This window comes from Carcharodon carcharias, chromosome 16, assembly GCF_017639515.1.
Source record: "Carcharodon carcharias isolate sCarCar2 chromosome 16, sCarCar2.pri, whole genome shotgun sequence".
NCBI classification, from domain to species: domain Eukaryota; kingdom Metazoa; phylum Chordata; class Chondrichthyes; order Lamniformes; family Lamnidae; genus Carcharodon; species Carcharodon carcharias.
The window spans coordinates 58603896-58631466 of NC_054482.1; the positions used below are offsets into that span (position 1 = coordinate 58603896).

Here is a 27571-nt window from a genome sequence, read left to right on the forward strand (position 1 = left end):
TTTTGCTTTACAACTTCATTTGTGGAAACGTAACTTGAAGGTTAACAAATGGAAAGTTACAATTGAGAAAATGGTACTGGTGGCCATCAGCTAATTGTTGCACATTATGTACACTTGGACACATGTGGATAATGTTTAAGTGAAGTTTATTTATGTTTCAGTGTGGTAGATCATTTGATCCGAACTTCCTTTTTCTATGGCCCAATGCCAGGATTGGACTAGTTGGTCCAAATTACTGCCCAGAGATCCAGGAAGCTGATGGAGAAATCCAAGACAAGGCACAGCTGAAGATCATGAAAGAAACGTTAGTATTGTGCTGTTTGAGTAAAGAAAGAATGATTCCTTAGTCATCAAGAGGATGAAATTGCTGTGACTGGTATTTTTACTGGAAAGCTGATATGAATAGAAAATAATTAAGTGTTACTTGTATGTAAATAACACATTGGGGCTAAATTTGCTAACCGTTGAAAACTGGTGGGGAATTGTGATATGCAATTAATCAGTAGCCAGTGTAGGCAGCACATCACTTTCATATTGCCTGCTCATTCCAATGATTTCAGCATTCAGACAGACTTAAGCTTGCTGTTGATTGGCTAAACCCTTTAGCAGGGAGCCAACATCGTGAATGTCTAACATCACTCAAAGCTAGCCAGGACCTCTGAAAAAGATCAGAGTCTGTGGCTGGAGCAGGTGAGTTGTCATGTTGGAAGTGACTCTGACCTGGGAAGCATTGAGTAACAGCACAACAAGGGAGATTATGTGCTCCACTGTTTCCAGATGCACTGGAGGCCTTGGTGGAAAGGGGCAAAAAGGTCCTCTAGGCACATGCGCAAAAGGCACAGATAACCATGGAGGCCAATGCTTGGAGTCGAACCCTGTGGACTTGGATGCATTACCATAAAAAGTGGTTCTCACATAAGTGGTCAGTGGATGCATCTTCAAAAAGACCATATTCTACCAGCTGCACCACTAGCCTCAGACAGTGTTCAATTCACCCATCATTCATCTCCAACAGTGTTGATTAATCAGGACTCACACCTAACATTCATACACTGCACTGCACCCTCACATACTTAGCCTTAATGCATGCCTCATAGAATCATTACTGCACAGAAGGAAGCCGTTCAGACCATCAAACCCATTCCACCTCAGTGTAGAACAATCAAGTCAGTAAGTCAGTCGCATTCCCCTGCTCTATCCCCACAGCTTTGCAAGTTTATTGCTCTCAAGTACCCATCCAATTTCCTTCGAAATTGTTAATCATCCATGCTTCCACCACTCTCGTAGGCAGTGAGTTCAAGATTATTACTATTCGCTGCCTACACTTGGATGCACTGCCAACTATTCAACCATAACAGTCACACCACAAAAACAGATTGTACAACACTCACGGATGCAATTCCCTCTCTTGTAGGACAAGGAGGCGCACTACTAGAAACACAGGAGATAACTGGATGGGGGGGCCAGGTACACCTGCAGGCCCAGATTCCCATAGAGGAGTTGGTGCTGGCTGTGATTGGTACAGCCATGACTAGAGGTGTAACTGAAACTATTGACAATACATAACCCTCCTCCTCACATCCCATTTCTCCCTCATCTCACACACCTTTCTGATTTAAAAGCTACAAGTAGTGTAATTCTGTACCTTTTACTACCCCTCCTTTCATCGCCACCTCCCGCAACACATCACAACTTTATCTTTGTGTCTCTCTCAGTTAACCCAAGAAGTGCATTCTGATCAGGCAGTGAAGGACACCAAGAAGAGAGTGATGATGAAGACACACTGTCTTTTGATTTAACAATCACAGCTACAACTCAGATACTGATACTGCATGTAATTTAAAAGATAACATCAAGGTGCGATCTGCACTTAATGAGTTACCAAGGATGATCTTTGACTTCAACTCCACTTTTCCTCCAGCTCCTCAAATGGAACATGGGATTTTTTTGCACTGCTTGGACCAAACCATCTTCAACATAGAAGTGGTGGCTAGCTCCATGAGAACATTTGTTGACACAACCTAATGTAACATTAGGACCAATATCTCTGCTTCCATTGCAGCATAAGAAGCAACCATTTAACGTCTGAGCGTTGCAGTGGAAGCTCAGACTACTGTGATGAAAAGTCAGCTTGCTGCCATGCGAACAGATTTCTGTCATCATGGCTGTTGATTACAGTAGCTAAAGGGGCTAGCAGACCTTCACAGCAGTCGAGCAATCTGTCCTCCAGCAGATCACTCACTGCCTGAGGGAATGGCAGTGCCTCCATGGCACTGTTGTATTCTCTAAGTAAGAAGCACTTGTCCACTCACCTCTGCCATTCCACCGGTGCCCCTACTGCTACCTATCAGCCAGACAGTGGTGTCATTTTGGAGCTAAACACTTCATCTAAAACCCACTTTTAACCTTGCACAGCTGAGCACACATTCAGCAGCAAGAAGGGTCCCCACTAACACTGTTTAGAGTGATCATCAACTACCTACAGATTAGATGCTGGTTGTTTTCTTCTGGCTGTTGCTACAATTGTAGAAGTGTTTTGTTTCTGAAGCCTACAGGGGGTGGTGTGGCATGTGCTTATAGGACTTTGTCCTGACTTCAAGAATTCTGCAAAGACTACTTGCCCCCAGACATGGATGCAGTAGTATGCATTTCCTTGGCCTATAGCATATCTAGGAGAATGAGCAGAGGTGACACAGAGCAGGACAAACTACCGTATAAAGGAGGACATGGATGGGGAGAAGGACTCTCAGCAGGAGGCCAACTACACCCAGGGTGTTCAGGGGGCAATTCTCCTACCTGCTGCTCAACAAGGAACAGTCCGACATTTCTACTTCACTAAGGGTATCTTCATTGAAATCTTCCACCTGCTGCGACCATAACTGCAGCTTCAGAGCAGGGCAAGGAGGCCATTGCCAGTGACTGTGGCCATGAAATTTTATGCGTCAGGCTCCTTCCAGGCTGGAGCAGAACTGTTCTAGAGGGAGACCATTGAGACTCAGTATATCAAGAATGAATACATCTCATTCTCTTTTGCCAGGCAGAGCAAGCATGTGACTTCATGGGGATTGTAGGCTTCCCTGGAGTGAAGGTGTCGTTGACAGTGCATATGACACTTTGTGGACACTGCATATCAGCTCTGAGATTTTTGTAGCTGAAAGGAATTCTACTCCCTCAATGGCCAACAGATGTGTGACACTCTGAGTATCATGCAGATCACATTGCACACTAATACCCCTTGTGTATTCCCTTGCTGCCTGTCTTATATGCAACTTTGCCTGTCCTAGTGCTCTTATGAATTGTCACCCCAGTGACTGCTGCATGGCTGTTGGAAAGCTACTGACTTTCAGTAAGGCCCAGATTCAGACTGCGCCATCTAGGTATGGGTGGCAGCAGCCTGAGTTGATTTGCTGACAGGCAACAGCAAGGGCACTGGCAGATGGAAGGTGGGAGGACAGCAGGTTTGTACTCCCCTAGGTGGCACCGCAGCAACCCTAGCAATGCATTGGAGGATGGAAGCCCCTTTGAAAACTGGCATTCACAGCTAGGCTGGCAGCAGTCTGAGCTTGCATGGCAGTAAGCTTAGCTTGCAAGACTTCAGGCTGGCCTTCCATGACAGTACCCCCACATTGGTTGGCTTCTGCTTGTGCTGCAATGAAATCTGAGACATCAGATGCTGCATCATGGTTGGGTCTACAAGCTGCTACATAATGAAGTTGACCACCACTTCCAAGCTATGCACAAACTCCTGTGCCAAGTTGATCCGGAGTCCTCCATACCCCTTGACATTGACCACAGGATTTCTGGCAGCCTTCTCTATGCACCAAGCATTTCATTGTGCGTACCCATCAAAGTTTTTCTGTAGGCCACCCCATCAAAGTTTTCTTCTGAATCTTCTGCACCGCAGCAGCACAGCTATGCAACCTCATTTGTTGCCACCTGTGATACCCTTGTCCCTGACCTGGCTGCAGGCCACTCTCACCACATGCATATCCCACCTCTTGAGCTATCCTCTGAAGAATGCACAGTGTCAATATGAGCTGGTGGTTGCAAGTGTGAAAGCAAGTGAATATTTCTTCTTCAGATTAGTGGTGCAGTTGATGGGATTTGAGATTTGAAGATACATTCCCTGACCATGACCTTGTGTGAGGCCTTTGATCTTGCACAGTTTTTGGGGCTTGATTCCTGGCATTGACCCCTGATTCAAATTTGCAAAGTTTGTCTGCAGGGTTTCCACTTTGTCTCCTGGTCAACAATCCTGGAACTCCCTAACAGCACTATGGGTGTACCTACACCGCATGGACGGCAGCAGTTCAAGGAGGCAGCTCACCACCACTTTCTCAAGGGCAATTAGGGATAGGCAGTAAATGCTGGCCCAGCCAGTGACACCCACATCCCATGAGCGAACAATGAATAAAGAAAAATAAATAAATAGACATAGAATATAAAAACCAGGAGGCCATGCTAAACATACATAAAACATTATTTTGGCCCCAACTGGAGTATTATGTCCTGTTTGAGGCACCACACTTTAGGAAAGATGTGAAGGCTTTGGAGAGGAAAGAAATTTAGTTGAATATTCCAGGGATGAGGGATTGCACTTGTGTGAATAATCTGGAGAAGCTGGGTTGTTCTACTCTTTAGACCAGAGACTGCTAAGAGGATATTTGGTAGAATTGTTTAAAATCACGAAGGATTTGGATAAATAAAGAAAAAGTTTCCAGTAGCTGACAATAACCAGAGGGTACAGACTTAAGGTGATTGGTAAAGAAACCAGAGGTGACATGAAGAAAAAACCTTTTTATGCAATGAGAGATAAGGATTTGGAATGCATTGCTTGCTAGGATGATGGATACATATTAAATGGTAGCTTTCATAAGGAAATTAGATACACAATTGAAGGAGAAAAAATTGCAGGGATATGGGAAAGAAGTGTGGGTGTGGCACTTTGGAAGAGACAGCACTGATTTGATGGACCAAATGGCCTACTATATTTTAATATTTTATTATTACTGTGCTCTTACCATTGATATAGTTGATCAACTAGCACCGTACAGAGCAGTGATAAAACAGGAGGCCCAACAGTGTCTATTACAGCTGGTCACTGGATAAACTTACTAATTCATCAAGGGAACCTAATTGTTTTATCCTAAAGCTAACATCAAGAGTTAATTGCCAGTTTTTTGATAAATTCTTTATGAATGTGTCAAACAAAAAATGGTTCATTAGGTTTACACAATGTCAGTGGAACCTGAAAATTTATTGATGAATTCAATTCGTCAATACATTTTATCATCAAAAACAATAGCAGACAGATTTCACAATTACATGTTAACAAACTAGTCTTACAATTTTAATATTAGTCAACTAAATTTAATGCGATCAACAAACCTTATTTTAGTTTCATGTAAATAGTTTTAATTACTGAACTACGAGGAACATCTGTTGGTTGCAAGTTAATAGAAAAAAGAAAGATATAATCTTCTGTTGCATTTATACATTTTAGAAATAGTAGTTCAACCCTCAATAGATGCAATAAAAATATTCCCGCTACACTGTGCTCAAATTAATATAGAAACTCATGATTTAAATGCTTGTGCAGTTATAAACCAAAACCTTTTTCTCTTTAGGCTGGCGAATGAGAGCTCTGCTTTTCATTCCTCTTCCAGGGTTTGGGATGATGGTGTTATACTGCCTAAGGACACTCGGATGGTAAACTCACATTTCAATTCACTGTACTTTGCATTACATTTGTCCAATTAAGTGTTTATTTCTTGAATATTGCTGAAAAAGGACATGTTGTCGAAGCTTTTCGTTTTGCACTCATCAGGACAATTTGCAAGAATGGCAAAAGTAAAGGGAACCACAATTTATACTTCATGAGAAGTACTACCAAATGACTGTTTTTATTTCTTTACAATTTTTCCCCAGTTCTTTCCTTCCTATTCCTGATACATTTCCATGGGTGCTAGGATCCTCTGTATATCTCATCCTAGAAGTAATTTTTTACTGTGGCTTTATTTGTAAGCACCAAGTAATAAAATGGGGTACAGTCCTCATACATAACAGTTTCCAAAGGCCAAAAGATGCCTGGTTAATAATTCCTGATCTCAAATCTGTACATATGAGTCTTTATTAAGATAGTGTCTGCTGAGATGCTTTCCTTTAGAGACCATTTTTCTAAACTGAATTTTTTCATTCTAATGTAACTTCATCCATGTCACAGATGTAAAAATATATACCAATGAACTGGAGTAAATCTCTTTTTGCACTCTCTTTTTGGGAAGAAATCAATGTGGAATTTTACAAAATGTGTACTGACTTTGTTTCCTCCTCTATTCTGAAGGCACTGAGTTATGCTTGGGTATGATACCATGGGTACTAGCAGCCTTCCTGCATACAAATAGCCATTCATTATATGTCAGCCAAGATAGTGCAAGTCGTCAAGTTTTTCAACCATGAGAAGTATCAAAGTTGAGTCTGATCCTCTTGCCTAACACCCATATGTGCACTTACCCAGGAGCTGATTTTTTTCCCCCTGCCTTATTCAGAAGCAGTGGGAGCCATTTGTAGCAATATTGCTTTTCTTTTGTTTCAATCAGTGGCTGTCAAACTGGCACCAGACTTTCCATGTAGTCCAACATGCACAACCATCCTTACAGGTGGGCGATGCGGGTGACTGCCCAGAGTGCTGTGGTCAAGAAAATGTGAATGAGCAGAGGCTGGAGGCATGTTCTGTTCCCTGGAGCTCCTCCTTTGTCCCTGCTCCCCTACTGTTCTCCACAAGCACAATACCCTCTGTGTTGCTGCTTTCTGCATGCTCCAGCTCTCTCCATGTTCCTGCTCTCTGCGTACTCATTTCCCTTGGCAGCTTCCTACTTTCTCTGCTGTCATAGTCCTGCTGCTCTCCATTTGCTCCCTAGTGCTTTCTCCCTGCTTTGCACTCTCCATACTCTGCCCTCCCGCCCTTTCCAGGCTTTGTTTGCCCATGCCCCTGCTCTGACTGTGCTGTGCTTCCCCAGTGACTAATGTTCTCTCCATGCTCTGCTCTCTCTGTGCTTCTGCCAAGGATAGACAAACTCTGTAGTGAGAAACTGGCACATCCATCTCTCAGATATCTGTAAGATCATACCTGTTTTCTTAAAAGCATTATTAAAATACTCTTTGCATGCAGCACTCTTGTATTATAAGTGTTGTATAGCATTATAATTTAGTTTTGTGGGGCTGTGTGATTACATGTCCATTTGAAAAGGGTTCCTTCATTCAAACAAGTTTTGAGAACCACTGTTTTAGATCTACTATCTGTGCTCAGAACAGAGCTTTAACTTGATTTTTACTGGACTACATGAATTAGCATCATCCAGGGTAAAAGCCCACCTATTTAGGCATTGAGTGAGTGTCCTAGTTCACTCATGTTTCATGGATGCAAAATGAATAAGATGTTTAAAAAGGAAACAAATAAGCACTGAGATGTGCCCCCCACCCCGCCAAAAAAAATGTTTCCAGATTCTTACTTTTCTTTCCGGATTATGACTTTGATATTTCTGCTGACCTTCTCCACAACCATATTGCTTCCACTTTTGAATTCCACATCCCCTAAGATCCTGCCTTCACTGTTCTTCTACTTTCCGTGGCAAGGTAGCTATCCCCACAGTCTCAAATCCAAAGTTGTAAATTTAAATACACATGATGATTGACAGGTTTGGTGACTGCATGCCCTCTCTTTCTCCATGGTCAAATTATTTACTACTTTAGTGCTATCATGGAGAGCAGAAACAATTCCAAATTCCTTTTCTCCACTGTAAATTGCTTCCTCCTTCCCCCCCTACAATCCATCTTCACCTGGGACTCAATAGACTTTGTTTTTGCCAAATAGAAATCATTTGCAAAACTGCCTTTTCTCAGTCTCCCTCAACTCCCAGCTCAGCCTAATCTTACTCAAGAATTGCATTCTTGACATGACTGTACATTAAATCCCATGCCATAGATTTTTTTGTGAGTTTTTGCCTTCTGTGTCTTTGTTTCTGGTGAACCCTATTCTCCTTTTCCTTTTTCAATAAGAGATGCAATAATCTGAAAACTTCATTCTGTTCACTTGTCAATGCTCAGGCGATGCTTCAAAATTTTGGTCTTCATTCAGCTGCACAGGACTAGTTCTACATGGAGTTCAGGATTTACTTTCTGAACACCCACAGGAGTGCTGAATCTGATGTAGATCATGTGTCATAGCACTTGACAGATGTGTATTTCCTGCATTGGCAGATTTTTCGTTTTAACTCTAGTTAAATAATACATGTTTTTTTAGATATTGCATATATTTGAAAAAAGAATATTGCAAAGCCTAGATTCCAATTGCAGGACACTACCAATTTTGACAGGAGTAGTTTCTTAGCTAAATAACCAAATACAGAACTTCAAAACAAATGTAAAAATGTGTTGATGAGCATTGAATCTAACTGTGAGCTATCTGTATATTCCAGGTAATAGGGCAGTGTTTAAATATCATCAAACAGAAACCTCGGCTTCATTCACAACCAGAAAGACATTCTGTTCTGAGAATGTAAACTCAGAAATTGGTGCAATCCATCAACTCAACCTCTAAATTTAAGCAGCTGCTGTAAAAAGAACAAAAAGAATGGACTCAAAATTTATTTCTAGTGATTAAGAATGGCAGAGCAACCTCAGTGCGCTGAAAGGCCCAGTCCAGTTCATTTATTCTTAAGTGCCTAATTAAAAATAAACAAATCATCTTGATCTACAGAGTTTCTGTTTCTTTACTGGGAAAATAGTGCCTGACAAGCAGCAACAACTGAAGCACTGGGTAGTCCAAACTATTCAAGGTTTCAGTATTGGAGAATGGAGTCATGTTTAACTTTCACGATGGCAGTGATTGTTGCAAATACCATAATGTCAGGTAGACCACAACTGCAATCAGCTGTAACACATTTGCATTAACAATGTGTGTTAATTCCAACCTCAAAAGAACAGCTCCTGCACAGTGTGATCTAAATGAAGAAACCTTCAATAATCTGAGCGAGTTTAAACCCAAGGACAGTGGAATAACCCCAGTTTATAAATTGTCAGTCTGAATGTCTTCAAGCATTTGCCAAATGTCTCTCATCTCTGTTTATTCGTTTAATTATTTGTAATGATGCTGCAAACGTTGGAGATTCTAAAGCAATAGTAATTGTTATCACTGCCCTAGTAAAGTGCTTTACCAAGTATTCTAGGACAGATTTTTCAATGCAAAAATGAAAAGACATCCTAGAATATTCACCATTAAGTTACTTCTTCCGTTATGGTTCAAAGCATGAAGGGCAATGAACTGAATAAGAAAGGAATTCTCAATGCCAGATCACATAACAGGCTATTATTCCCCTAAAAGATGAGTTGCCAATGCATTAATCATGCTATTTCCCCAATCCAATTGTCTCCCATTCTCTACTGAAGGCACTGTCTCAGAGTACCATTCCATGGCCACCCGGTGCGGAAGGGGGTGGGAAGGAGGAGGACCTCCTCGTGAACCTGCTCCTGGGCCTGGCCAAGTTGGCTATTAACAGGTCCAGGCAGCGGGCGATCGACGGGGGAGTCCTGCCCGATTGTTTATCCCTCTTCCGTGGCTACGTTCGCAGCCGGGTGTCCTTGGAGAGGGAGCACGCGGTGTCTGCCGGCACACTCGAGGCCTTCCGTGCTCGGTGGGCACCACGGGGACTGGGGTGTTTTGTTGACCCCTTTAATCACATTTTGATTTAAAGTTTGTAAGTTTCCTTTAAACTTCGTTCTTGGTTTTACAGCTGACCTGAATTAGGGGCTGTGCCTGATTTATCCCAATTTTGTTAATTTAGTTTAATTGTTTTGACTCTATAAGAGTTACCATTCCATGGCTGCTGTATGCACACAACTGGCTATTCTTTTTGAATTCATATTCTGAACATGGATAATTCATTCTTAGTTGCACTGACAACCCAGTGGCTTGTTAGGCCACTGCAGAGGGCATTAAGAGTCAATCGTGTAATGTAGGATTGGAGTCACATGTAGATCATACTGCATACTGTGGGATAATAGGTTCCTTCTTTGAACAATATTAGTGCATCAGTTGGGATTTTATGACAATCTGGAAATTTTCATGGTCACTTTTCCTAATGGCATCCCACTAAAATATCAGATATATTTAATTCAGTTTCACAACTTGCCATGGTAGAATTTGAATTCACTACCTCTGGGTTGATACCACAAGCCTACTATGATATCCCTTATGTGTGATTCACATTTGAATAGACAGCCAACATTCACTTGTCAGGTTCACAATTATAGCATGACAACATGGATGAAATACTGAAGGGTATCAAGCACATCTGGAGGATATGTCAGCCCAAGAGGGAAAAATTGTGTAGAAATAATTGTAAACATAACAAAGTGAATCTTGTCCTGGTTTCTCAATTCTATATTGTTTTTTTGCCAATCTGGAAATACTGCTTAATTGCTAATTTTGCATCTTGTTTTCACTTTTGTGCAATATGGAATGTTTGTTTTTGCTGAATTACTGTATGTACTGTCACTGAATGAAAATAAAGATCTTTAGCCTCATATTAGATATGAAAGAGCACTTATCTAAGTAAATAAGGTACATCAGTATTATGACAACAGAATGGCTTATGACAAGAGAAATTAAAGTATCATTAAATACATACATTGTGTGGGATGTGGTTTTTTTTTGAGATACACTACTGGCAAAAACCAGTTCCTTCATGAGAGGCTAAAAAGAAAGTTGACCTGTTGGCAGGGCTACTTCAGCAACTATTTGAAACTACTATTGGCAGAGGTATGGGAGCAGGTCACTTTCCTAACTTTGGATTTTGAATGTCATGGGAAACCAAACAATTGTGGGGGAAATAAAGGCCATTTGAAACAACGCAATCAAAAACAGACAGAAGTATGTGCTATACATAATTGATCAATGTGTAATAGATTGAGTGAGGTGCCTATTGAACAAGCTATTTGGCACATAGCACACACCAGTGCAATTCATAAAAAAATTTGGTTATGAAAGGCATGGAAACTTTGTATCCATTTGCAGATTAAAATTTCCTTGATTTTGTAATTATGCAAAATCAAGTTAATGGCAAGCTTGTCTGTTCAGCTAAATCTAGCTCCATGTTTTCTAGGGCTCCTTTACACCTATTATGGACCAACTTATTTTCTCTATGCTCTGTAGCAAAGTATCTTGTGTCGCCAACTTCTCATATCCTGTAAAATCCCAAGTTATTATCCATTGATGTTATGTAGCAGAAGATTTCAAACATTAATACAATTTTATAATTCAAATGACAGAGGCTATTGAGTTAAATATCACCTGAACCACTCAATTGTTTTGCTTCTAAATTATAATGTATTACCATCTTTATCTTCTAGAACCAAATCACACTAAGGTAAAATCATTTCTTGTGCAAGGTGGCTTTGTGACATTGTTCAGATGTAATTTTGGTAATCGATAATGAAGTTCCAAGTCTTCGCTCAATGATAGTGGGTAGCAGAAGATTACTAACAATGATCCAATCTCATGGTTCAAATGGCATAGGTATCTCTTATTTATCCTTCACGGTAGTGTTAGTTCCTCAAATTAAGGTGGACCTATATACCCTAATGCTAACTTGTCAACATCAGTAAATCCAAGTGTGGACTAAAAACTAATTTACAGGATTGAATGATCATTAAATGCTGAAAGAAAGCATCTTTTAAAAACATTTGCATTAGGTACATAGTGTAATGACAACAATTTACAGGCAGTTGAAGTATAAAAGGACTACATTTTTTTATTTTGGATTGTGCATTATAGGTTATTGGTCTACTCCCATCATCTGTAATCCACAGCACACTAAAGCACAGTTTCATAAATTCTCTCCCTTTCTTCCCCTCCCCTAAAGGCATTAATATTTACTCAGGGGCAACAATTACATAGCTACTAGCAGGGGGCTATTCTTAATGTTTATCTGTGGAACCTGAGCAAAAAAAAGCTATCAAATCAGGGTTGTCATATCTCCTCCGAACCATGTGTTCAACTAACATCCTTGCATATATTTTTTCACTCACTAGCTAGCAGTCAGAAACAGGAAACCCAGTTGGTTCTTTCCCACAAATCAGGATCAATGAGGTGAATTGTAGCATTCCATGTATTCTCGTGGCTGGCGTGCACTAAAATTTAAATATTATTTACTGGCATTTAAAGAATACAATTGAATGGATACAAGACATTAATTTTGTTTAAATTCTTACCAAGTATTCTTGATTAAGCTCATTACTAGCATCAATAGATTTAAAGGTGTTCATTCTCAAGATAAATTTGAAAAATAATCCTGTATTCTGAACTTTATTTCATTTGCCTAGCTTTCTCACTTAAACGAAAGTCACGCTTTCATCAGATTTATTTTTAAGACAAAAACAGTATCATCTTTTGTAAAACCTCTTAAGAGTGCTGGGCCTTATGCAAGGAATAATTGTCCACCAAACTACAAAACAAGCAGCATTGTTCACCAATATAATAACACACACAAAAATTTAGGTCAGTAGAAACCAGCAGTACACCATCAGCATAAGAAGAGCCTAAACTTGATGATGTGCATCAATTAAAACTCTATACGTAGTCAAAGGTCATTGGGCTCTTAATCAAAGCTGTATTTAGTAGAAATGTTTTTCTGGCACACTTCCGAGTTCCTAAAATCACATGCTTACTGTGTTTCTTTCATGCATTTATCCTCCTGACCTTTATCATTGAATGTACTGTTCACATTTATCCTCTTTACAGAAAAAACGTTTCAACAACTGCCTTGTATTTATTTAATGCCTTTAGTGTAGAAAAACTTCCCAAGGTACTTCAATGAGGAAAGAAATGAACACTGCACAAAGGTACAGTTGAATTTGTAGATTCTGAGAAGGTATTGAAAAGCGGAAAGAGGGGAAGTGAGGGGTTTAGGGAGAGACTTCCACAAACCAGGGCCAAGGCGAGGGGGAATAATGCAGCATGGCTGCAGCCATAGAATTTGATGATTTTGACCAGAATGGGATGGGGCAGAAACCAGACTGATGGGATTCAAGTTAGGAATTGAATGGAAATGGTGCAGGCAGGAGAAAATGAGCAGGAAATAGTTTACATTGCCAATGAGCGCAATGGCAAGGGAAGGTAACAGCATTCAGGAAACCAGTGGAGAAGGGGTCAAGGGTGCAGGGGGTGTCCCATTCTGGTAAAAATCATCAAATTCTATGGCTGCAGCCGTTCTGCATTATTCCTCCTTCCCTGATTCACTGCTGTGAAGCATTTAACAAGGTTGATCATATCACCTCCCTCTATCTTTGCTCCTCATTGCATGGTATCGAAGATGATAAGAAAGAAAGCATAATAAGGGGTCATGGTGAGGGCTTGGGGACAGGAAGCTAGTTGAAGAAGAGGTGGCAGAAGGACAGATTTTGGATATTTAAAAAATCCAATAGTTCCTTGTACTTAGTAATAGAGCTGAGGGTGGAATGGGCATGTTTCATGTTTACACTTCCCTAAACTACTATATTATAGTCAATACTGTAATAAACATCACAGAGGCTATTTACATCTGCTCAAGAAGTGGGAACCATGGCACATTAGTATAAATGGAATTAGACCTGTATCTAATATTTCTTTCCATTTTTGCACCCACAGAGCTACCTAATCCTGTAGGTGGATTGTGAAAATCAGGGGTGAATCTCAGCTAGGTAGTAATTCATCATATATGAGCCTCAGTGAAAGTTGACAAGATACTGATGTAAGCCAATGCATTATTTACCTTTGTATTGTATTAATCACTTTCAATCATGTAACCATGCTTTTATTTTTTTTATATTCATGAGTATAAGCTGGTTGTGCAAGAATCTTGTGGGCAGAATTTATCTCATGGTGCTGAGGACATTGGGATGAAGGGAGAAGAATTCTGACCGAAGACGTTGCTGAGGCTCATATTGAACTTTTTCAAAAATAAAGGCAGGTTCAACTAAACAGACACACACACACAGAGCAGGATTTTACATGTCGGCGAGTGGGGTTGGGGCCCGCTCACTGACGCATAAAATGACGTGTGGTGACGTAGGGCGGAACTCCCAACCTCACTGCCGCCCATTTAAATTTTCAGGTAGGTGGGGGCCAGCAAAATCAACTGCGCGCCCGCCAACCTGTCTATGGCCAATTGAGGCCATTGACAGAGTCAATTAAGTAAATAAATGACCTGCCCGTCCAACCTTAAGGTTGGCGGGCAGGCCAGGAGCCCCGGTGCAAATTAGAAAAAGCAGAAACCTCATCCACGGGCGGGATGAGGTTTCATGTAGGTTTTTAAAAATTTTATTAAAGTTTTTGTAAAAATTATGGACATGTGTCAACTCATGTGACAGTGTCACACAAGGGGGCATGTTAGGAACATTTTATTTTTCTATTTTTAACTCTTTTACGTTTAGGGCCGATCTCCCTGAGGCTGCGCTTAGCCTCAGGGAGATAAGTGCGCTCTTTCGTACAATTCCCCCCCTTCGCCTGCACACAAAGTGCATAGCGCTTCCATGTGGAAGTCACGCTGGGCGGGCCTTAACTGGCCCACCCACGTAAAATGGCCCCGATCGGAAGTGTGCCTGTGCGCGCCCGCCCTTCAACTTTGCCCCTAATGGGGGGAAAATCCTGCCCACAGACACACACAGACATGTCAGGACATGTCCCTGAGGTGGTGGTTTGCCACAGACACTTCGTCTACTGAAACTGAACAAGACATGGCCATTCGGAACATGTGAATAGCCTTCTTCCAGCCCCAAGATACAGTAATCACACCCAACATTGGCATGCATTTGAAGACCCCTGCCATATCCCCACTGAGGCCAGGATGTGACCACATGGAGGTGGTCTTGGATGGCTAGGGCGGGACTAATAATCCAATCAGGCGATCCAATTTAAGGTATTGCCTTATCTGCCAAGGGCCAGAGTCAGGAATGTGTATAAAGACACAGCCCTCAACGACATTGGCTGGAATTTTACGGCCCAGTCATGGCAGGACGGGGGCCATAGAATGCAGCAAGCCCTTCTAAGCCACGTTGACTTCGGCAGAAACATAAAATTCTGCTGCTGTAAAATTCCACCCATTGTTCCTGCAGTTAGCAGAATGGCCTGGTCAGCCATAGTGAAGTCACACCAGGAGATCTGTCAAAGGGTTGACCACCTGAAATGAACCCTAGTTCTTGGGATTCCTAAGCAACCAGTGTGATTATGAGTATGTACTATAGCTTAGAGATTTAATAAAGGTGTTTCACATTTCATCCAAGTTGTTGTGTGCCATTGATATCAAGAGTAAAGAAAAGAGCCTTTAGACCAGAGAATGGGTCTTACACTGACCATGGAAGGGGCCTTGAGGTAGCATGCAAGAGCAGAAACCAGCTGATTTTTCCCTCCCCTGGTCCAATAGTACTAAGACAAAATGTAACATATTTATTGCAGCCCTGGCTTAGAATAGCTAAATAAAGACAAACTAGGTTCCAAACTACCATGTCGAATTCCCAATACCAACTGAGCCCACATCTTTCAGTCATTACAGCAGACTTATAGACTTATTACTCTCAAAAGTACTATAGCTCATTCATTCATTTGGAATTGTGCTATTTCCTTTGTTTTATGCTAAGGACAGGCCAGTAACTTAAATGGTAGGATTTATGTCTCTCCCCTAATTAGTAGGTTTAATTAGACAAATTCCACTAATCCAAACTCAACAATAAAAATCAGAGACTAGAATTTTCACTGGGATTCTCTCAACTTTAGCAAAAATCTGGAGAAAAAACATAAGCAGGCATTTACACTACTTGTTCTGCATTCTCGTCCACACTATGGCAGGAGGTCAGACAATTCCCATGGAAATTGTCTGCTTGAATTTTGCCTATTTGCCCTCAGCAGCAGATTGTGCATGTGCTGTTTTCTAAGTTACACAAAATTATTCCTTTCTCCATTAAGTCTGACATTACAGACAAGAACTGGAACAACATACATTGCTTTTTAATTCTGCTGCAATCCAATGGAGTGGAAATGGCATACCACAATCTGGCTGGTGTTTGTGATATAGATAATGGAGAAAGACTGACAGTCATGTCATACTGTGAGAGATACACCATAACTTTGTTACCTTTATCTCAGCATGATGAACACAACTACATACAGTTTAGGCTGTGAGAGGCAAAAAAATCTTGCGACAAGATGTTTTAATAATCACAAGTGAAAAATAAAGCAACTTTGACTTTTTTAACCTTTTCTTTCTTAGACATTAATTCTGGTTGCATACAGCTGTAACATCAAACAATGAATACTTGGCTTCACATAGAAATCCACCATTGGTGTTAGCTAATTTTGATGTATTGTGTACTTCAAAACTATTCAACATATGCAAATTAAGAATTAAGATAATATATATTTTCACATGTACTGACATACCAGCTAAAGGAAGGGATATGATGTTAGCATGGTTTTTTTGTTCTGTGTACATTTTGTTTTACATTGCAGTGTTTTTGAATGACTATAATAATCAGTTTTGCTGGGTAATAGGTCATCATGGTTTGTACATTCCGTGGAAGGTAACAGGGATGTTGGTCTCCACCTCTGCCCTAGCTATTTCACTGAGATCTTTGGCATCAAGAATCAGAAGGAAGGCAGGTCTTTGTCCTGAACCTGGGCTTACAACGGAAGTCAGTAACACTCCTGTTAACAAAAAGTAAACAATCATTAGCCAATATTGTTTACAATTCTCTTAATATTGTTGTTTCAGCCTAGTGTTTAACACAATCCCTTTCATAACTCACCCATCTGCCTGCATGCATGTGTGAAATCTAAGCCTCCATACAGGAAATCACACTGCTGCTGCCATGACACAGCTTGATACTAGGTGCCAAATGAGCTATCAGAGATTTTCAGTGATCATTCTTTTTTTTATATAAAAGAGAGACTTGGAAAATCTTGAGGCTTCATAGCAGTAGATTCATCCATTGTTAGGGCAAGTGCACGAGGAGACTGGATGCAAATAGTCTCATAGACAAGTAACACATCATACATCAGCAAGGGTTCTGACAATTGGAAGTCTATTAGCATGCTCAAAAGTCTCCAAACCAAGCTGCTAAGACACTCACATGCCTTATAGAAACACTATGCTTACCCAAACCCAGACAGCTTAGTTTCAAATTGACAAGAGCCAAGGCTTAGGGCCTCCTGAAGTGTGGAGTGTCACTATAGAATTAATCAACTAAAGCAGCACACTTTAACAGCCGTCATGAGCTTCCCACTTTTTGTGCAACTAGAATCACTCTGCTGCTCAGTCACTAGTGTACAAGGTTATCTGGAGCCAAAAGGGAAGTATCCCAGTCACAGTGACAAATTCAACCTGGTTTTCCCATTTGTTTGATATCAGGGAGGCAAAGCAGAATAGAAACCACTGCTGCCATTCAAAGTTTTCATCATAAATTGCATAGCAAGCTCCATCTCACATCCTACTGCCTGATCCAGCATTAATTTTATCACTGCGTCTCTTGCCACTGCAAGGTGGCCACGCAAGATGGCCGCCAATATCCATCTGTGCATGTGCACTTGTCCGCACATGCACAGAAAACCAATGATGTCATTTGCAGGGGAGGCAGGGCCAGTTGGATCTTATTTGGATTCTGGATTACCACCTCCATATACTGCATGTAGAGCTTCGTGGCTTCTTCCTGGTGACAGACTTGGGTTAAGGGGAAGGGAGTCCAGAGCAGGAGATTCAGCAACTGTGGGGAGGCCGCTGTTTCAAACCGGAAGAAGCCCCAAAGGTGGGATATGGAGGTTGTAATTGGAATTGCGGCTGACGAGTCAGAAACCTCCCCTCCCTTCCCATTCCCGATCCCCAGCTCCATTCCTCCCCTATGCCCCACCAACTTGGAGAAGGTGAGGATTTTTTAATCTTAATTTTAATTGTCTTTAATAGCTGTTTGATAAGCATCTCTGTTCCTGGCCCCTGCCTACTCCATCACCCGCAATGATGTCATAGAGTAAAACAATACAACTGTACATGAACGGCGTTGGCAGCAAATGCAGCCTTATTTTATACCATCATCTTCATCCATTGCATCTGGACGTGGAACAAAGATGGGTTCTGATGGATATGTATCTGGTTCCTGCCATAGCCAGTGCTCCTTGGTTTTCACGTTTAACTTATATATCTGCATGGGAGAATAAAAGGTATAAGAGAAAGCAAATTCATTTGCTACTAAATATAATTTCCTCTCCAGCTACCCCAATTTTTACCTTGTCTGGGACAAAATGGTTCAATCCCAGTCCATAGGCATAGGTGTAGTCCTTGCCACTGAATTTCTGATAGTTAATTTGAGGAAATTCAAATGCTATAACACAGAAAAAATGTTTTATGCAAATTTCAATCAATCTCTGAAAACATCTCATAAGATTTTATTTTTGCATATCCTTGTATTAAAAGAAGGGTGTCACCTTGCCGAGGCCCTGAGAAGAGCACTTCTGGTTCTAGCCAAATTGTTCCATCTTGCCGAACTGTAGCAGTGGCAGTTGTGGTGTTGAGAGACACTAGATTTTTGCCATGTTCAACCTAGATAAGACACAATAAGCAAGGCACTGTATGAAAGAATTCTTCATTTCAATGTTTTTTAACAATGTTTATGTGATTAGTATTCCACAAAGGCAACCTTGGTGGAAGCACAGGCAGAATTCTTGGAGAAAAGGCACTGACTGAGTAAGTGGTGGTGTGTTGGCCTCCATAAGGATGTATAGGGACCCTATCAGTGGGATCCAGGCCTGGCAAACAAGAGGTACCCATTTAAAACAAAAAAAAACTGATGGGACCCCTTGCCTGGGGGCCAATTGGTCCAGTGATAGGGTTGTGGTGGTGTGAGCAACTCCTCCTCCTTAAGAACAGGGAGTGACTGAAGCATCTGTTGGCATGGAGCAATCAATCCCGGTATAACCACTGTGTTTTGTAAAGGTGGAAGTAATTTATTCTCAATACAAGACAGTAGACTGCTGACTTGGAGTTGCAACATGTGAATAGGTTAACAATGTTTTGGAGCACAGAAACCATTATGCAGTTGAACATGTAGAGACAGTGACTAGAACATCCGGGAAACCAAAAGGCACATTTTCATTTAGGTAAACACACATGGATATTGCTGAAAAGAGAGGCATGTTGCTGAAACATTTCATTTTGAACTCATCAGGACAAACGTAAAAATGCCAACTTTCAAACTATCACAACAATTTATACTACAGAAGAAAATGGTGCTGATTGGTAAGCAAACAAACTCCTATTGGCTGAGGCATTGCCATAGAGAAAGCAATAGGGAACTATAGGCTCCCCAAGCTCCCAAGTAATCCAAAAAAGGCACAAGGCTTGAACATATTCCTTTTGTTTGCAGAGAACAGGTTCCTGCATATGAATGTATGTCACTTCTGGCAAGTATAAATGAGCTATTTGACAAGCTCAGTTGATTATCTTAAATTACTTGTTCATATAGCAATGAGCGCACTCAGGGTTGTTCAGCAAGTGCTGCCCAATCATGGAATCACATCTGACATTTTATTTTGGGTTTTGCAATTGTGGGCTGGTTGAGTATGGTCTGTATTCTCCCTGTTATGAACAACCGAAGGAACACGCTGTTTGATTTGATCAGCCAATCATTGGGACATTGGTCCTATGTATCTGGCTTCGCGCCAGCATTGAAACTCACACACGACATTGCCCAATTGGTAGGCAGAACAATGCAATGCCAGGTATGTAGGCCATATATCCCAGCGGTTGGCTGATCAAATCAAATTACACGTTGCTTCAGTTGTTTGTAACAGGAAGAGTACAGCCTGTCTTCAACCAGTCCGCACTTGCAAAATCCAAAACAAATTTTCCACTGTTAGATGTGATTCCACGATTGGGCAGCACATACTGAATAATCTAGAGTGTGCTAATAGCTACACTATCAACTAATTTAAAATAATCAATTGCCCTTTTAACATGGCTCATTTACTCTTGCTAGAAGTGGCATACATTCATATACAGGGACCCATACTCTGCAACAGAGAGAATATGTTCAAGCCTTGCGTCTTTTTTGAAGTACCCTGGAGTTTATTTCCCCGTTGCCTTCTCCATGGAAGTGCCTCGGCCAATCAGAGTTGACTTGCCAACCAATCAGCACCCTTTTCTCTTGTAGCATAAATTGTTGTGATCATTTGAAATTTGGCATTCTTGCATTTGTCCTGATGAGTGCAAGACAAAAAGCTTTGGCAACATGCCTCTCTTTTCTGCAATATTCAAGTTTTATACTAAGTGACTGTTCATAAAAAGTACTTGTTGATTCTTGAATACTTTAAGATATGATTATTTTAAACTTGTTTTGCTTTAATGTAGCACTTTGTCAAATTGTGAAAAGACCTGTAAAACCTAGGGATGTCTTATACATCAAAGCCAATCTTCAGTGCTCTTCAATTTGTTTCTACGAATTTCTGATCTCCCAACTTTAACTGTTTTTCCTCCATAGTTTTCTTTTGATCCCCTTAAAGGAGTTATAGATGCTAGGCTTTATTATACACAAGGTTCACATTTAGTCTGGTTAGTGAATGCCAGCAACCTATTCAACATGCGGAGGTCTTCATAATAGAAGCCTATTCCTTCCTCAGCCAATGCCCAATACACTGAGGTCGATTTTCCTGGGGTCAACAATTGTGGTACATGTACTGTCTGAGTGGAAAGGGATGGAATGTTACCCGTGCCTGCAATAGGCACAGACCAAATATTATTATATAAATAAGGCAGCATTTTGATCCTCCAGTATAATTTTTCTGCGGGTTCACTAGTTGGCTACCTATTCACAGGAACCTGCTGAATAAGATAATATTGAGCCTTGTGCTCAGATCCTTCATCTGAGTAAGGCAGACAACAATGCAAGGTAATTCTGATAACATTAAGTACCACCTTTTCTTAACAGCAATCCCAACCATTTTCAGGTTACAGGCTTGCAGCTCATTACTTTCTTGTTTCACTTCCAAGCACAAATTCCTACCAGGGTACTAGTCTGTGCTTGAGGTGTGAAAATTCAAAGATTGCAAGGCCCCAGCGGCAATGTCCATTTCCCATGCATGTACTCAGGGGCCTGAAGGCTGGCTCTATGTAGTTCCACCCTAGATAGTAATCTGTAGCTCAAGAAGGTACAATAAGACTCTGCAGTCTATCTAGCTTGCTCCAAAAACAAATACCCTTCAGTTGCTCAATTCACAAATGTCTGTTTGGCAGGAACCCTGGTTGATTTTCCCCCTATCTTATTGATGCTTCGGCGTACTGGTAGCACTCAAATTGTTACTCTAGCCAAAATCATCTCGTATTTTAAACTTTCCTTGTTTACATAACTCAATACCTGCCACTAAGTGATCTATTAACTGACGTTTACATGAATTACAATTCAAGAATAATTAACCTGCTCAAGTATTTTAGTTTGACCAAGCTTTTATGCACTTGCATTTTAAAAAGATAATCTGAGTCACTTTAAATTTTTTACTTTGAATGTTAACTTGTTGGTTTCCATTCACAGCAACAACTTTAATATAAACAAAAAATGCTGGAAATATATGTCAAGTCTTTCAGCACCTCAAGAACGTAAAAGATGGGTAAAAGCAAAATACTGCAGATGCTGGAAATCTGAAACAAAAACAGAAAATGCTGGAAAGACTCAGCAGGTCTGACAGTAACTGTGGAGAGAGAAAAAAGAGTTAAGGGTTCGAGTCCGTATGACTCTTCCTCAGAGCTTCTGAAGAATAGTCATTCGGACTCAAAGCATTAACTATAAAAGATGGGCAACAGTTTTAGGTATGGACATTTCTTCAGAATCTGAACCCTCTTTTCTCTCCAACTGTTAAAAAGCCTGATGTGTATTTCCACAATTTTATAATTTTATTTGAACTTTTCAGCATTTGTCATTTCTCTCAATTTAGCCCAATTCTTGGTGTTTTAGTGGACCACTGGCCAATATTACAACAAAAGTTTATCCAACTCCATTTAAATTATGGCCTTTATCGTCAAATGAGATATCCATTTGTCTGTGATGGGTTCAGATTCAGGAGGTAAATGTCTTTTCCCTTTAATATTCCACAATAATTAAAACTCACATTGTTTATATCCAATGGCAGAACATATCTCCTAACTTCAGGCTGAGGCGCCTTCCTTGCATTCACTTTAATTTCTTCCCAGTTTTCACGTAAATTGGCAAGCCACAGGTAATTATATACAAACTCAAACCTGTATTGGAAGTGATACAATATTCATTAAAAAAAAACTTCATATGAGATAGGAGCTGGGCAAAAAAGGTTGCTAAGGTAATGTAACTTTTAAAATTAACCAAATCCATAATAATTAGATTTTCGTACTAAACAAAATCATTTGAGCATTTAAGATTATTAACAGAAATGTTAGTACTGGGGAATGTGGCGGCACAGCTTGTGTTTGAACAAATGAATAATACACATGGTGAAAATTGCCAAGTTCCTCATGTTTTTAGTGCTAGGGGCACAGTGAGTGAAATGTTGACACTTTGACATGGAGACTGACAGGGCACGGGGGAGGAGTGGTGAGGGGTTGGGGGCAAGGGCATCAAAAAAAATCTTTCTATCGCTGATGTCAGGAGGTTTAATAGATGTGTTCAATATCATGAATGGTTTTGATGGAATAGACAAGTAGAAACTAGTTCCAGTGGCAGAAGCGTCAGTAACCAGATGGTACGGATTTAAGGTAATTGACAAAAGCACCAGAGACACCAAGAGGAAACATTGCTTCTACCAATGTTGTGACCTGCCTTGCACTGCCTGAAATGGTACTGGACGCAAATTCAATAGTAATATTCAAAAGATAATTTGATAAATACCTGAAAGGGAAATAAATTAGGATTATGGGAAAAGAGCAGGGGAATGGGATTAATTAGATAAGTCCACCATAGGCAGAAAGGGCCAAATGGCTTTCTTCTGTTCTCTATCATTCTATGATACAGTTGGATAGCCTGCAGACATTAATTTTCTGGGCTCACACATGAAACATGGCCATAAGTGAAAAATCAGATGGCATCCAATGACTATATTCTCCAGTATGAATCAGCACTTGAGATCATTGGTGAAAAATTTGAAAAGCTGGAGTAACAATCATTTTTAAATAAATATTGACTTTTTTAACCAACTTCAGATAACTAATTAATATAGGCACCTACCCCTTCCAGGAGCATACATCAACAATAATAAAGCCGCTGTCTTCATAAGTATTGATATGATGGAAAATGTTAAATGCTGAAGTCCTGTAATTGACTTTATGGTATTCACCAGTTTTCTTGTTTGCAATATGGAACCATGTCTGTAAAACACATAATTTCATAACAAATTGGAACTCTTCACAGTTCTGTCCAATTATAACCATATAATCAGGACAGGAGGGTCATAAGCATTTACATGCAGCATGTTGTGATGGATAAGATCAATTGAAAATTAGCACTAAGAGAGGAAGAGAGAAATGAAATTTCTTTACACACAAGATTGCAAACCATCAAATGCTTTGCTGAAACATTTTAAGAAGAAACACTCTGCAATGGGAAGATAGCAGAGCAGTAGGATTAGTTTTGGATTGCTGGTGCATGGAATGCCAGCACAAGTATGATTAACTGAAAGGCTGTAAACTTCTATTGTTCTATTAACACATATAATTGCTTATAACCGGCACTACAAAAAAAATGGAATCATGGCAAAGCTACAGGCGCTAATATATACTTGTATGCACATCGAAAAGCACACAACTCCTTAAATCAAACAAAATGGGGCTTATAGTTATAAGCACATAAAATGCTGGAAATACTCAGCAGGTCTGGTAATATATGTAGGGAGAGAAACTGTGTTAACAGGCAGAATCATGTTCAGGCGTTGGTGGTTTCACCTGCCGGCTGAGAGCCATCAAGAGAACTGTGCAGCCTCTTTTCAGGAAGGCTTCCCAAGCCAAGCAGCAGTGGTGATGCCAGCAGTGGCCTTTTCCCTGGAATCAAGACCCCAGGGGTTGCCGGCCAATCAGAGGTCAGAAGCTTTTATGCTCAGCTGCGCCACATTGAAGGCTGTGGAGTGACAGGTAAGGTAAGACCACAGGTAAGTAATGTGGGGGTGCAGGGGTTTTGCAGGTTGGGAGTCATGGGGAGAGGGGTGTAGGGTGGTCAGCCGCAAGGGCAAGGATGTGGTTCTCAGCAGGCTCTCATTCCTGATGTTGAGTGACTTGGTCAGGCACTGAGTGCCTTTGATTGAGTAAACCACACCCCCAGGAGGTGACAAGCTGGCCACATTGTTTTAGCTGCCATGCATGCTGCATGTCAACAGGCCTGCCCAGCATGGGGTTAATACAGTGGCTTTGGCAGGATGAGGTATTAAGTGGTCATTAATTGGCCACTTTCGGGCGTCAATAGTAAGTGGGGCGGGAAGGTCGGCCATGGGACTTCCCGCCCAAAACTTAATTCTGGCAGAGGTGGGATGGCAGCAGGGTTCCGGTATGCCACCATCCTGCCTAATTACATGCTTTTCCCACCTCCAAGCTCACCATCAGCGACAGCACAAGATTCCGGCCAACATTTCAGGTTGGGACCTTTCATCACAACCTGAAACGTTAACTCTGTTTCTCTTTCCACAGATGTTGCCAGAGCTGCTGAGTATTTCCAGCATTTTCTGTTTTGAATTTTGGATTTCCAGCATCTGCAGTATTTTGCTTTTGGGGCTTATAGTTTCTTTCTATTAGACAGCTAACCATGTTAGATATATCGTGAGTGGATCTGTGCTCTGATATTAGTTTGTAACTTTAATTCAAAATAGTGTCATAACATCATCTGATATAATTATTATGTGTATGACCATTGCTTTTTTTACTTTTTTCAGGGGATGTGGGCATCACTGGCTAGGCCAGCAATTTTATTGCCCATCCCTAATTGCCCTTGGGAAAGCTGTGGTGAGCCACCTTCTTGAACCACTGCCGTCCATGTGGTGTAGGTACACCCACAGTGCTGTCAGGAAGGGAGTTCTAGGATTTTGACCTAGTGATAGTGAAGGAACGGCAATATGTTTCTAAGTCAGGATGGTATGTGGCTTGGAGGCGAACTTGCAGCTGGCAGTATTTCCATGCATCTGCTGCCCTAGTCCTTCTAGGTGGTAGAGGTCATGGATTTGGAAGGTGTTGTTGAAGGAGCACACTCTCAGGTTTAGGGATCCCCCCCACAACCCCCCCCCTCCAGGAAGAAACGGATGTTGAAGGTGGTGGATGGGGTGCCAATTAAGCAGATTGTTTAATCCTGAATGGAGTTGGGTTTCTTGAATGTTGTTGGAGCTGCACTCATCCAGACAAGTAGAGAGTATTCCATCACTCTCCTGACTTGGGTCTTGCAGAAGATGGACAGGCTTTAGGAGTCAGGGGGTAAGTTATTCTCCACAGAATTCCCAGCCTCTGACCTGCTCTTGTAGCCACAGTATTTATATGGCTAGTCCAGTTTAGTTTCTGGTCAATGGTAGCCCCAGAATGTTAACAGTGGGGGATCCAGAAATGGCAATACCATTGAATGTCAGAGGGAGATGATTAGATTCTCTCTTGTTGAAGATAATCATTGCCTGGAACTTGTGAGACACTGAAAGTTACTTGCCACTTATCAGCCCAAGCCTGAATGTTGTCCAGGTCTTGATGCATATGGACATGGGCTGCTTCAATATCTGAGGAGATGTGAATGGTGCTGAACATTGTGTAATCATCAGTGAATAAGTTAAATCAGTGAACAAGTATATATTTCAAAGCTTCATCATATTTGTTTTTTATATTAAATTCTGTTAAAGTTATATTTTCACCTAGAAAAGTAACACTCAGAAACCAAAATCCTCCTTACGGAAGTTAAATGTTACTTCTTTGTGCATAATGAACAGTTACTTACTCCCATGGAATCATTTGACTCAAAGCAATCCATATAGGTAGTACTTCGCACGCTCCATGATGAGAGAAATTTCCACAGGTTAATTTTGACCGGTTGCTCCACAAATACAATGTAGTTTTCACACAAACCAAAACTGTTTAGATAAAGATGATTTCTGGTCACAAATAGCAGTGATTCAACACATTTGCATTTATATGGAACCTTTAACATAAAAAGACATTGCAAGATGCTTCACAGTAGCAACATCAAAATTAATTTTCTCAATTAATATGCCACGTGTTAAAAGGGTAAGCAGCATGATTTTATGACCAGAATGAATTGCCATCTCTTCCTTTTGAATATTAAGAACCTATGCAAACAAATTCATTCCAATTCATTCTTGAGCCAAATTAGAATGAACCATAAGGGCTGTTTAACCCTATTAAAGCTTCTTGATCAGATTTAAGATAAGGGAGCTGCAAAAATTTTCCTGGTGATTATACTTTAATTGTGGAGATAAAAGGGTTTAAAGTCTTATGGTAGTTTAACAAATAATCATTTTCATAACAAAATATCAGCAAATTGTACAACCATTGAAGACTAGGGGGGAATAGTAACATCACTGAGCCTAATCCTATACTCATCCAACATCCATTCACATTGTTGGATAAGGGGCTAATGGTCACCAACAGCAAACTTGCCTGATTTTTCAGCTCAGGAACACTAAGGGCAGGATTACGCACCCCACCCCACCCCCCCCCCCCCCCCCCCCCCCCCCCCCCACCCCCACCACACACAGGGTGAAGTTGGAGTGCAGCGACCCTGATTGGGGGCACGCTGCCATTTTACGTGGGCGGGCCAATTAAGACCCACCCGGCGTGACGTCCGCATGGAAGCGCTATGCCCTCCCTGTGCGGGCAGGGGGGATCCCTAAACCTGAGAGTGTGCTCTTTCGCGCATGCACACGAAAAAGCACGCTCATCTCCCTGAGGCTAAGTGCTGCCTCAGGGAGATCGCCTCTACTGTAAAAAACAATAAAAATAGAAAAAAAAATTCCCTGACATGTCCCCTCATGTGACACTGCCATATGAGTTGGGACTTGTCCATAATTTTTAAAAAAGCTTTAATTAAATTTTTTATCCACCCGTGGATGAGGTTTCATGCTTTTTCTAATTCCCGCCGGGGCTCCTGGCCTGCCTGCCAACCTTAAGGTTGGATGGACAGGTCCAGTAATTACTTCAATGTCTCTGTCAATGGCCCCAATTGGCCATTGGCAGGTCAGTTGGCGGGCGCACAGCTGATTTTGCTGTGCTCCCACCTACCTGAAAATTTAAATGATGCGTCATTTTACTTGTCAGCGAGCAGGCCCCACCCCCCCGCCCCCACTCGCTGACGGGAAAATCCTGCCCTAAGGGTCAAATCTATCCAACCCATTTCTATTCAATGAAATCACTGTGAAAATCTGTGTTGATAAAGCTACACTTTCTCAAAATTTGAGTCTTCACATGATTTTACCAGATTAGCTACAACTTTTTAATAAACATTGTGTTAGCACTTTTGTTTTCCAAAAGCTTCTAGGATTATAACAATAAAACATTCA

At 41.0% G+C, this 27571-nt stretch overlaps 2 protein-coding genes across 2 annotated transcripts in view; one reads left to right on the top strand and one right to left on the bottom strand.

Annotated features, from left to right (window-relative positions):
- The window catches only part of si:ch211-198n5.11 (methylcrotonoyl-coenzyme A carboxylase 2), a 70415-nt gene extending 59730 nt beyond the window's left edge, over positions 1-10685 (top strand). Inside the window, exons 11-13 of the mRNA XM_041208503.1 lie at positions 162-304; positions 5628-5709; positions 8478-10685. Of these exons, the coding sequence (XP_041064437.1) occupies positions 162-304; positions 5628-5709; positions 8478-8561 (309 nt within the window). The 3' untranslated portion in view covers positions 8562-10685. The remainder of the gene's footprint in view (positions 1-161; positions 305-5627; positions 5710-8477) is intronic.
- Positions 10686-16545: 5860 nt separating this feature from the next.
- rpe65c (retinoid isomerohydrolase RPE65 c) overlaps positions 16546-27571 on the bottom strand; it is a 35423-nt gene continuing 24397 nt past the window's right edge. Inside the window, exons 8-14 of the mRNA XM_041207815.1 lie at positions 25993-26125; positions 23266-23405; positions 22178-22307; positions 18506-18620; positions 18308-18402; positions 18111-18222; positions 16546-16735 (exon numbers count right to left, since the gene is read on the bottom strand). Of these exons, the coding sequence (XP_041063749.1) occupies positions 16587-16735; positions 18111-18222; positions 18308-18402; positions 18506-18620; positions 22178-22307; positions 23266-23405; positions 25993-26125 (874 nt within the window). The 3' untranslated portion in view covers positions 16546-16586. The remainder of the gene's footprint in view (positions 16736-18110; positions 18223-18307; positions 18403-18505; positions 18621-22177; positions 22308-23265; positions 23406-25992; positions 26126-27571) is intronic.